This window comes from Anguilla anguilla, chromosome 11 (genome assembly GCF_013347855.1).
Source record: "Anguilla anguilla isolate fAngAng1 chromosome 11, fAngAng1.pri, whole genome shotgun sequence".
NCBI classification, from domain to species: domain Eukaryota; kingdom Metazoa; phylum Chordata; class Actinopteri; order Anguilliformes; family Anguillidae; genus Anguilla; species Anguilla anguilla.
The window spans coordinates 8063555-8076003 of record NC_049211.1 but is presented as its reverse complement, the minus strand read 5'-3'; the positions used below and the strand labels follow the sequence as shown (position 1 = coordinate 8076003).

Below are 12449 nucleotides of genomic sequence, written 5' to 3'. Positions count from 1 at the left end.
TCCGGGTAAGAGCGCCTGCTGCGTGAATATAATGATGATTTGATATATGAATGAGGTAATATGGAAATTTGTTTGGCATGGAAATAGTCGCAGGAATATGATCCTTCTGCCCTTGAATCAGTCCGGCCTTTGGAGAGCGCCCATGCGTAGCATTCGGTGGGGAAAACACTAGCATGGTCTCCATAGTTACTGGTCCACGGCCTAAAACAAACACTAGCTCTTGCAGCATATGAGGAGCTGAAAACCCCTCCCCCCCAAATTTGGTATCTGTTAGAATTTCCCCCAGTTTCAGTATCTGTGGGAAATAACACTCCAAAGCTGCCCAAACCCTCTGATCTGCTGCACAGATCTGCTGATCTGCTCGTGAATGAGCCTCGTTTATCGTAAATACAACTTCTCTATTCAGACTCTCTTGTTCCATAGAGAAAAAGAATTTGAGCCTTTTGTGATGAAAATGCATGCTCTTCAGCTATCGGCTCTGGTGATTGTTTTAACAAAAATGGGTCTGTGCACTGAATTCGGTCCGAGCTGCTGAATGACTGCTACGCGTGTTCTCACAAGCCCTGCGCGCTTCGCTGGCCAGACCTGAGCTGTGAAAATGGCCTCCTGACCGGCTGCCGCCCGGTTAGCTTCAGCCGTGACGCTAAGGACGTTAGCATTAGCGGGGCGCCGCAGCGACCCAGAAACGGCAGTTGGAGCCCTGCCGTCTGTCGCGTTCTCCCGCCGCCTTTTTTGGCGTGCGTCCCCGTCTGCAGGGGCCAGAACGGGGCCAGAACGGGGGCCAGATCCTACTGACGGACGGCAGACGGCGGACGGTACGCGAGTGCCGTTCCAAACGCCCGGCGTCGCCATCGTTGTCATCTCTCGCGCGTGATAGCGTGGGGTGGGGTGGGGGGGTGGGGACATATGGATACTGATGTACGGGGGGCTGTGGGCGATGTGCCGTGCAGCATACGGGCGTGCATATGCTTAAGAGGGAGCAGGAAAAACAACAACAACAGCAACAGCCACTACAACAACAACAACAACAACTTCCCCCGGTCAGCTAATCGGCTTGGGGGCAGGTACTGACGCCCCGGTGCCGGGGATTTGGGTAATCCTCATCGCGTGTCTGCGACAGCCCCCCCAGAGTGTCCCGACCCCGCCTTACACCCCCCCTCGCCCCCCCATGGGGGTCGTGCCCTGTGTGTGCATCTTTCAGGCTCTGGGCTCACCTCTAATGTCTAAGAGCACAGGTGGCTGTCGTCACTTATCCCCCTTTTTCTGTCTGTCTTTCTCTTTCTCTCCTTCTCTCTCTCTCTCTCTCTCTCCCCCTCTGTCTCTGTGTCTCTCTCTCACTCCCACCCAGGAAATGCCTGGTTTGTTGGTCTTTTTTTTTTTTTTACTTAATGGTACTGTGATGTATTTTCCATTCCCCCGCTTCTGCTGTGGCTGTTGTTTGGTTTGCTTGTGTCATTTATCTGTGTGAATGGCATGGGCGTCTTTATCTGGAACATTTTTAGCCGTTTCCCTAAGACCCGCTGTTGTTCAGGGTCAGCGTGATGTTGAGTGTTCACAGGAAGTGGTACAGTTTTGTGTCCGTTTCCACACACATTTGTTTCACCAAGAGCCTTCAGACTGGCTAAAAATTGGCTCATGTTCCACCTTCAGTTCTGCTTTATCTTTCTGGACAATGGGAACATCGGAGGCCGTTCAGGGTGGGGATTTGATTGGCTGGTTTTGATGGAGAGAGGGCAATCTCATGTTTACTGCAGGGCGGGGTCCATGTCAGTGGTCGTGGCGGTCCGGCGGAAGACGAGGGCAGCTGCTGGCTTCGCGTCTCGGGGGGGGTGAATAGACTTTGGCTGGATTTCATTGGGTTGGTGGGAGAGGGTGGGCGGGGCCGGGGCGAGGGGGATGGGGGGCTAATCTGCTTTACTGTGTGGTCGTGTCAGCTGCCTCTTCTCTGTCTGTTTCGCCAATATGCCTACATCAGGGCCCTCTGCACAATAAAATGTTCTGTGCCAATTCAACTCTGACGGTGTTAATATAACTATAGCAGTGTTAATTCAACCCTGAACAGATAACATTTGGCCCCACTCTGGAATGTGGGACCAAATGTGATCTATTAGGTGTTAAATTAGTGGACATTTTTTCGTCGGTCTCTCAGCATCCTCAGAGATATGCCCGTGTGCCTCTCTGAGCTTTCCAGAGCCGGCGTGAGGTGCGTCTGTGCTGAATTCGGGTGGAGAAGGGTGCCGTGGAGCAGCTTCGGGGGGCAGAAACGGGGTGCATTATCATATGCGGAGCAGCCTTGCCATTGGCTCCCGGCAGACTCCTTTCATCTTCCTCCAGTTGGGGAAATTTCCTTTCCAGCGGGCATCCATAATGAGCGCATTATTATATGCGCAGTGTGAGAGGCCCGGGCTCTGATGCGCTCTGCTGACGTCTCTTTGGGTGCAGTTTTCAGTACAAGAGTTCATCTGGCCGATATGTTCTTTGTGTGCTTCAAACAATGGCTGAGAGGATGGAAATAAATCTTTCTGTGTGCCTGTGTGTGTAAGTGTGTGTGTGTGCCTGCGTGTGTTAGTGTGTGTGTGTGTGTGTGTGTGACGTACGCGCGTGCATGTGTGTTAGTGTGTGTGTGTGTGTGTGCGTGACATGCGTGCGCGCGTCCGTGTGTATGTGTGTGCTTGTGTGTGTGTGTGTGTGTGTGTGTGCGCGCGTGCGTTTGTGTACGTGTGTTTCTGGCTGGGACTGGTACCGGGCCCTGGGGACGCTGTTGGCTGGGGGGCATTTCTCCTGCCGGGTCGGCTGCTCTCCGGGCTGTCGGGGGAGATGTGCGCACCCCCTCAGGCGTCCCGGAGGGGGGGGAAGGGGGGAGACAGCCGCTGCCCCGCCCCTGCGCACACCCTCATTTGCAGTGGAAATTGGGCAAGGCCCCTGAGGGCTTTTATCCCTCTGAGCACCCTCCTCCCGTGATGGGTTTCTGCTGCAGTGGCCTGCTCTCGTTTATCAGCCACGCGAGGGGGGTGGGGGGGTGGGCTGGGGGGGCTGTGGCTCATATACAGGCTCAGTCTGGATCTCGGTCTCTTTTCCGATGAGGAATGTGGTCTTTGAAAGAATGTTTAGGAGTATGCAGAGCGGTTAAGACATTCATATATCACACAAGTGCACTCACACACACACATATATATATTTCACATTATCGTATGAAAGATAATACGAACAGTAATAAGTCATCTCAATAAACATTTAAAGAGTTTTTTTTTTTTTTAGAGTCCTGGTCTCTGTCTTAATTTGGAGTTTGCTAGGGAGAGCACTTTTTTAAAGGTTTTAGTCCAATGGGAAGCTGCTGTTTAATTTATCAGCACTGTAAAGGACTTTTCTGACAGTCACGCTTATGCCAGGGTCATCCAATCAGCAGTCCTCATGTATACTCTGACTCTGCTGATTGAGTTGGCCCGCGGGCCTCGCGCCTGCAGTTTCTGCTTTGCGTCCGTAAGCCCTGCAGGATGTAGCGGCGATGCTAACACGCGGCGCGCTCAGCCCCTAGCACAAACAGCAGTAGCGCCGCGTGCTTTTGACCTGCCGATACAGGGCAGCAGCCGTTTCCCCTCTCACCCATTACATTACATTACAGGCATTTAGCAGACGCTCTTATACAGAGCGACTTACACAACTTTTACATAGCATTTTACATTGTATCCATTTATACAGCTGGATATATACTGAAGCAATGCAGGTTAAGTACCTTGCTCAAGGGTACAACGGCAGTGTCCTTACCCGGGAATCGAACCTGCGACCTTTCGGTTACAAGCCCAGTTCCTTACCCACTGTGCTACACTCCGTCCCACCCCCCCACGTAACATCCGCTGCGTGAGTCTGAGCGAGCGCCGAGTCCAGAGTTAAGTGAAAACAGCCACGCCTCGCTTATTAACGTTCGGGAAACGAGTGCCCGCTCACGTAAAAAATGTATAATTTATACGCGGCCTTCATTGTTTTAACCGTGTCCGGAACATAACACCGAAAATGTTTTCGCGAACCCTCAGGTTTTGTTAGTCCGCAGTAGCGGAGGTCGTAATTCATCCCCGGTGTTTCTGCAAGCGACAGAAGAACTCCAGGCTGATTAGGAGGAGTGAAGGGGGATTGTGTTGAGGAGTGGGAGGCGCGTGTTTGTGCTGCCCTGGGAAACAGCAGCTGTTTTCTCAGGCACTGAGTGCTCGGAGGGGGAGCGGGGCCCTGTGGAAATGACTCAGCTATCGGCTGTCCGCTTCACAATGGCCCGAGCCCTTATCTCGATCTGAGAGGCTGCCACAGACACCGCCGTCCACAGACACCGCCGTCCCCTCCGCAGGGCCGAGTCTGAGCTGGTCCCCCCCCCATCAGCTGAAGCCCGTTCTGGCCGATTCGGTCACTGTTCCCCCTACCCCCGCCCCCCCCTCCACCGCGACCCAGAGCTGTAGTCTATGACGCCAGATCGGACGGGGATCGCGGGCGGCCCCGGCTGGTTTTACGGCCCAAGACCGACGTTCTTCCGGAACGAAAGCAGGGAGTCCTCCATCGCACTCCTCCATCGCGCTCCTCCATCGCACTCCTCCATCGCGCTCCTCCATCGCACTCCTCCATCGCGCTCCTCCATCGCACTCCTCCATCGCGCTCCTCCATCGCACTCCTCCATCGCGCTCCTCCATCACGCTCCTCCATCGCACTCCTCCATCGCGCTCCTCCATCGCACTCCTCCATCGCGCTCCTGCTTACCGCCGGTGTGTTTGTGAGCGATAGGCTACAATGGGGTCTGCCTTTTCACACAGCGTGTGAGTGTGTTTTCGACTCATTCGCCGCTGTCACTCATTTTTCCCAGCCCCGCCCCCACTCAAAAGCAGGCCAGCGCTGGTAGCTGGCGGCAGGGCCTAGGCACCACAGAAGAAGAGACTGGGAAAACCACGTGGGACCCGGCCCCAAGGAACCGGAGGTTCACATCCTGTGGAAAAAAACGGCCATTTTGATGTGTCCCTTGTTTTCCGAAGGGATGTTTTATTCAGTAAACTCCGTCTTAAATGTTAATGGAGGAATGTTTTACTTACACCTGTCGTAGGGCTGGCCCTGAACACTGCCCCCAAGGGCTGTCCTCCAGCTGGGACGCCGGTGTACTAACACTCTGGTTGGAATGTTCTGAATGTTCAGGGAACTGAAAGTATGACAGTGATGATGCGTGCAGTCCGTGCAGATGCGTCATGCGCATCTCATCGTTATTTATGGGATTCGCACCGTGTGGAGGAAAGAAATGTTTGGTATGCAGCCGGCTCCATTACTGTGGGGTTGAGGCTGATTGATTAACTCATTGAATGCCGGTTGAGTGAATCAGCGAGGAAACTGGTTTGTCCCCGACAGGCTCAACTCGAAACTGAAACCTGCTCGGGAAGTGCAGCCCGGACTGGCGTTTTTCCTGAATGTTAAAGGACGAAGCTGGTGCGCGATGCGCTAAGCTAGCCCCCAGCCGCGGCTGTCGCACGGCTATGTGTGTGTGTGTGTGTGTGTGTGTGTGTGTGTGTGCGTGCGTGCGTGCGTGCGTGCGCACACGCTGGCTGCAGTAATCTCCTGTTTGAACAGCGAAGGAGAAAAAGGCCACATCGATCGCTCACGGTGTGCACCCCCCCGGCCCTGGACTTTGTCTGGTTGGTTTTGCAAGGCTCCCTGTTGTGAAGCTGGTTCCACTGGGGGGGGGGGGGGGCCGGGACAAGGCTCACATCCTCTCTGGTTCAAACCAGTCATGCCAATCTGCTTTATTTTCATCCTGTTCTTTTTTTTTTAACCATTGGAGTCAATTCCTCTTTTTTTCCATTTTTGATTGATCGTTTTTTTTTTTTTAGGTCGATTGAAACTTGTGTTCCAGTTCCTGCCCCCCCCCCCTTCCCCCTTCTCAGTGAGTTGTCTTCGCTGCATGAAACTGTAGAAGTAGGCTGGAATGTTTGGATGTACACAGCTCTTGGATATTTCCCTTGTGGTCTCATTGCTGTTTGGAAGCCTGGCGTTCAGTGTTGCGTTGAGGGAGCTTGGGGGAGGAGGAGGAGGAGGAGGAGGGAGAGAGTATGTGCACTTATTTATTTATATATTTCTTTTTATTTCTCGCACTGTCGCACTGATTGCCAGTTGGATCCGGCTTCAATCTGCAGCCCAGCAGCTGAATCCAAAAAAAGTGCCGTGTTTTCCATCACTGCGAAATGAAGATCTTCCAAGTGCAGCGATGAACTAACTTTTGTGATTTATAGGAGGAGACCAGAAGGAGGGATCTGTTCTCTTTTTATTGTGCCCATATTATTGAGCGGTGAAGTCAGGGCAGTGAGTCGGTCCAAAATGTGCCCCCTTGCAGTTCTAGCCGATGAGTATGCTACGGAAAGCGCTAATCCTCAGCATTGAGTTGAAGATAATTAAAAAACAAATAACAAGAGGTCTCCATGGAAACATTTGCATTCGGACCAGCGCAATTCGGTAGTACAGCAGATTTGCGTGGCGGCGCGTAGCACCGATATTTGTAGAACGGGGGAATGATTTCAGTTAACGTGAATGCTTTCCGCGAAACGATTTTTTGGAAAAAAAAAAAAAAAAAAAAAAAAGGCAAGGATTGATATTGTGCACATTTTTATTTTATTGCATCACGCTTAACTATCTGCAGATGACGGGCTCCGGGAGCTTTGGCTGCGTCCGCACCGCAGTCGGGCAGGAAGTCAAGGCCTCGTTTCGCACGTGACCCGCGACCGATTAGTTTGTTTGGCAGGGTAAACAAACGCGATCGCGATGGAAAATGCTTTCCAGATTTTTCTTTGTCTTGTCAATTCCACCACTGTAGCAGTGGGCCAAGGGTGTACAGATTAAACCTCTGAGGAAGATGTCCTCAGTGTTCACGTTTACCCTACCTGCCCCCAAACCAGGAGAGGTCAAACGTTCCTTTCAGTCTTTGAGAATGCACTCGAGTAAGACTGGAAACTCACATTACCCGCTTCGCATTGTTGGCTAAGTGGCTTTGTGTGCCACTGCTTTCTAGGCCTTTCCAACAGTTGGAAGGCATTTCAAATACCGAGAGGATTACCGTGCCTTTTCTGGAAGTTGTGTGATCTGCATTATGGTACTCTTGTAATATCCTGTATATTAAGTTACATTGCTGGCATACGCTCTGGATAAGAGAACCTTACCACACCTTTCACAGTGTTACATTTTTACGTGGTATTAGTTTATGCGGCTGGATATATGTACTAAAGCAGGGCTGTGCAGTCTTATCCTGAAAGGGCCAGTGTGGGTGCGGGTTCTACGACACCTGATTCAGCTGATGAACTAATTAATCTTGGTCTTCGATCGAGACCTTGATAAGTAAAATCAGGTGTCTCGGTGCCAGGCTGAAACGAAAACCTGCACACCCACACTGGCCCTTTTCGGGTAAGACCGGACACCCCTGTGCTGAAGCACTTCGGGTTAAGCACAATGGTAGCGGTAATCGACCCTGCGGCCATTTTGTTCCAGCCCAGTTTCAGATGGTGCAGAGACAGTTGTGCAGCTCTGCCATTATCACATCTGTCTTTCACACCAGAGAGGAACGCTGCTCCAGTGCGAAGATGTGGTGAGGCCCTTACCCAGAAGCCTTTGCGGGTCTGTAAAGGTCAACTGTGAGCTGCTTGTGCTGATGCAGACTTCACTACGAGCACCGTCGTTGCTGGGCTGAACGCAGCTCATTTAATTTTTGTTGAGCCGAACGTGGGAATGATTTCATTACCCTTCGGTGCTGTTCAGGCGCGCCGGCCCCTTTAACGCTCGAGCACGGTTTCTATTGGCCGTGATTGCATTCTCCTTCCCTCCGATTGGCCGGTTCCCTGCAGGTTGGGTTTCCTCCCCCCTGCCAGGACCCACATGTGCTCAGGTCAGCAGCTTGATTTTATTAAAGCGCTTCTTAAATGCGTCGGTGCTGATAAGGTGGATCTCTCGTGGGTGGCGTCCGAAACTGCTCTCGTTTATTAGGCACTTTGCTAGACGCTGGGATATTGTCTTACTGTGTCGTACGGCATTGGCTGCTCCCAGAGAAGCAGGCGGTTCTAATTACTTCTCAGTTCAGCTGCATTTTGGTCCGTTTCCTTCCGTCATTTGCTTTAGACATTGCCGCTCCAGGTCCGTGTGTCGGTGGAATGTTCCGGTTTATTTCACTGCATTATTCCCCTTACCCTGGTGATCATGTGACCATGTCTGTGACCTGTCTGCCCCTTCCGGAATCATATAACGCCTTTCGTTTCCGGCGCAGGACCTCAGAGTTACGCGCGCCGTTACGTCCGTCTCCAGATGACATGGTGAATATGGGTCACCGTCCGCCCTTGCCGAGTTCAGGACCTTTCATCCCGGTGTAAATATACGCGCTCCTCAGAACCTCCCGAAGGTTAGGCTTCCATAAATACCCCTGTATCCTCGAGCGGCCCGACTGTTGAGGAAGATTAAAGGTGAAGAGTCGCCCGTCCCGCGGACACCTGTCGTGTCTCGACGGTCACGCGGGGTTCCGAGCGGGGCGCGCGGTCGGCGGAGAGGGGGGCGGGGCGGGGCGGGGCGGGGCCAGGTCGCAGAGCGCTCGACTCCGGCCAGATCCTGATTCTCTCGAAGGTGTCCTGGCAACGGGAGGCTCAAGTGGCCTTGTGACGGGGGATTAGGTAACCCCCCCCCCCCCCCCCCTCCCAACCCTGCCCCCACCCCCCATCCCATCCCGCCCCGCCCTTGTCCATACATCCACGCAGCTCGGCACTCTGGGAGCCAGGGCAGACGGCCCAGCGGGGGGATTTGGAGCTATTCTGCCCTAAGCCTCTCACAGGCAAACAGTGCTGTCGTGTGGATCGCCTGCTTCAGTCCGCACAGGAGGAGCGCGAGAGAGAGCGGGACACGAGAGAGAGAGGGGGACACGAGAGAGCGCGGGACACGAGGATGCGTTTATCCGCGCTGGCGCTTTACGGGCGGTCCTCAGAACCGAAATGCCCAAGACGCTGTTAAGGCCTCCGAATTTTTAGAAAACGAGGTCACGGTGATCGCAGACCGCCGCGGTCGGCCCTCGAGGAAGATTTACCGCGAGGAAGCTCGCCATCGTCCGCCCGGGCCGCCCCACTCTGTAGAGCAGCCGCGGGGTCAGGCGCTGAGCCGCCCCGATGGTGGGATGTAGGCCGGACGCTGACCTCGTCCAGGAAGTATGGGAATAGGCAGTTCCTTTGCACCCAGATCAGACCAAATCTTTACCATCAGGTACGTTTTTATAAATTTATTTTATTTTATTTTTTATAACCAATTGGTGTTGTTACTGTTACTTTCCCCCTTGATTTTTCCCTGATTTTTCTGGTCTAATCCACGGGTGAACCACAGGTCTTATAACGTGGCTGTGTTATTGCCAGCACCTTCCAGAGCGGCTCATGAGAGTAATTTGGGGGCTGAGAAGCTGTGGGGTTGCTGGCAGTCTTTGACGGAGCCTTTAAGGGAGGATGGAGACGTGGACTCCGCGTGTTTTTGGGTTTTAGCTGTCCCTGCGGTTCGGTCCCAGACTGCGGGGCGCAGTTGGAGCCTGTGTCTGAGGTCAGATGGAAAGCCTGCGTATTTCACAGGGGCGAGGCTCAGCGCAGTGCTAGCCGTCCCGCGCTGACGGGGTCAGAGACAGGACTGTAACTGCGGCTCTTGTTTCAGATATTTTCAGATGTTTCGCACCTTACAGCTGGAACAATCTGCAGAAGAATTTTAAACTTGACAAATTCATTTCAATTCTGGCCCGAAGTATGCTCCTGCTTTTAACCTCTTTTCACCTCTTCTCTACTTTTAATTATTGTTACACCTCTGTCTCATTCCACATTTGATGTTTGTACATTTTGTTAGGTGTAGGCTAAGTCTTGTTGGGCAACTTTGTGTTTCATGTCAGGTCCCCCTTGCAGAAGAGATTTCAATCTCAGTGGGGTTTTCCTGGTTAAATAACGGTTAAACTTTTTTAAAAAGTTCCCCCTCTCCCCCCCCCCCCCCCCTCGGTTTCTGTGAGGTCGCCTGTCGGTTCCCCGCTCGCCGCAGCCTGCACGCACCTCTTAAGTGTGTCAGCTCCCCGTGGCATTGACCAGGGTTAGCGTGTCTGACTGACTCGTAAGATGGCCGCCGCGCCGCCGCCGCCGCTGGTGTGTGTGTGTGTGTGTGTGTGTGAAAAGCGCGCTAAGTCGACGGGGGTCACGCGCTCGGCCTGCGCTGTCGAGCGGGGAGCGCGAGGACACGAACGCGTCGGTCATCTCCAGTCCCACGGCCTGCGATCAGGGTTTTGTTTACCAGTGTGTTTGAGACACGGCGTTGTTTACGAGTGTGTTTGAGTCATGGTGTTGCGTACAAGTGTGTTTGAGTCACACACGGTGTCGTCCTGTTCGTCTGCCGATCACACACACACACACACACACACACACACGCTGCATCTTCATTCACATGTACATTTTGTGTTGTGTTTGTACAGTTTATTATTAATGTTTGCTTCTGATGGCACCAGTCTCATCGGAACGCTTTTTTGGGGAGGGGGGGAGAGAGTGTAAAATATGGGTGGCTCGCCTTACCTTTACCTGTATCAGGGCGTGATTGTTTCATTCCCTGCCTGCTTTGGAAATCTGCCGTTGTAAATGTTGTCACATTGCAGAACAAATCAACCAAATCTTTTTCAGTGTTCAGCCATCATTAGGGTATCAAAGCTGTCATTTTGATTGACAGACCGCGTGTGTCATTTCCCACAGAGTGAGCTTGGTGCCAAGACAGAACCTGTCCCGGATCATCCTGAAGGGCATCTTCCAGGGGGTGAAAGTGGTTCGTGGACCTGACTGGGACTGGGGCAACCAAGACGGTGAGCGAGGGGGGGTGGGGGGGGTGCATGGTTCTGTCTTTGGGGGGGGGGCTGTGGGGCACGCGGAAGGTTCTAGCAATGCATGCATTTTACCATCCACGGCGAACACGCTTCCTGCCTGCATGCCGTCCTCGTCTGCCGCTTTCTGGTCTCTACCCTTTTCACTTGCTGACTAAAAGGTTACGATCTTTGAAAAGGTTAATATTTAAAATGTCAAAAAGATGCGCGGTGAATTAGTGTTTTTTGAATTCCATCCCATCGCCTCAAATAGAATCAAAGTCATGAATATCTGCCATTTTCCAGTTAAATTAACTTTATTCACATTTTGTTGATTCAGTTTGTCTTTATTGAGTTATTCAACACATTCAGTGCCATACGGTGTGTGCGTGCTGAAAGGTGCATTTTGAGGTACAGAGGTGAGAAGTGCTGCAGCCGGTGCAGCTCAGCGTGGACGCGGTGTTGGCGGTCGGGGACGTGCAAGAACGCGAGTCGTTTAATTCAGGAACCTCCGTCTTACGGAATGAGTCACGCTCTTCGCGCCGAGAGCTGTTAATCGGCCTTTTGAAGTGGGTCGCGCGATCGGGAGCGCAGACGCGTCTCAGAGACGCGTCTTCAGAAGCGGCGGGCTTCGCTACCCTCGGCCCCGACTTTCCTGTGGTTTTGTAGAACGGGCCCCGACGCGTCACGTGGATTACCCACAACGCGTCTCCGTATTCCGAGCAGGACTAAAAAAAAAACGCTGTTTTGTGGTCGGCTGTGACTGTGCGCGTGCGGGGAACCTGCTTTAGTGGAACCTGATCGTTCGCCACCGCTGTGTCGGTTTCCTGCCTTTTCACAAACGCTTTTACGACGCTGAATGGTCGGTGCGTTACGCGCTTAATTAAAATCGAGCGCTTCGGAGGACGTGAACGAGGGTGACGAACTGATGCTGGAATGTAATAAATTGCGTAAAGTTGCTGTAAGTGATTAAAGGTCACCGGATAGATCTGCTTCCTTCCACTTCCCTTGTTTTCTGCGTTTAATTTTCTCCTCGCTGCTGAAACGCTGGTGTGTGTGTGTGTGTGTGTGTGCGTGAGTGTGTGTGTGTGTGTGTGTGTGACATGGTGTACGTGTGAGCTGTCGGGTATCTGGTAATCAGCAGTGCCGCTTATTGCGTCTTAGCCACCAACAGAATGAGTCAAAATGTCTGTGTGCTGTCTCTGAAATCAATCTGGGGGGGGGGGCAGGGGGGGTGGAGCAGCCATCTGTGCTTCTCTGCTTCACAGGGGGGGGGCTGGTCACATCTCAAACGGAGCCCCCTCGTGCTCGAGCGGTTCCTCGATTTGATTCAGCCCAATATTATTTGTGTGGCACGAAAAGGGCGTCGTCACAAAGCAGCTTTACAGAGATCTGGGCCTGACCCCCCCCAGAGCAGGCCTGGGGGGGGGGGGGCAGGGGCAGGGAGGAAAAACTCCCTGGCTGGTAATAGGAGGAAACCTTGAGCAGAAGGGGGTGGGGCCCATCTGCTGCTGATTGGCTCTGGAGTTGTTCTCTCTGCTGTAATTGGACGTTGGAAGACGTGCCCGGCCACCATATGTTGGGGTTTAAAGGTCGTGCCATG

General features: G+C 52.9%; 1 protein-coding gene across 1 annotated transcript in view; it reads left to right on the top strand.

Annotated features, from left to right (window-relative positions):
- The window catches only part of mib2 (mindbomb E3 ubiquitin protein ligase 2), a 35887-nt gene extending 24309 nt beyond the window's left edge, over positions 1 to 11578 (top strand). The window contains exons 4-5 of the mRNA XM_035382199.1: positions 10743 to 10863; positions 11516 to 11578. Of these exons, the coding sequence (XP_035238090.1) occupies positions 10743 to 10863; positions 11516 to 11578 (184 nt within the window). The remainder of the gene's footprint in view (positions 1 to 10742; positions 10864 to 11515) is intronic.
- Positions 11579 to 12449: the final 871 nt, after the last annotated feature.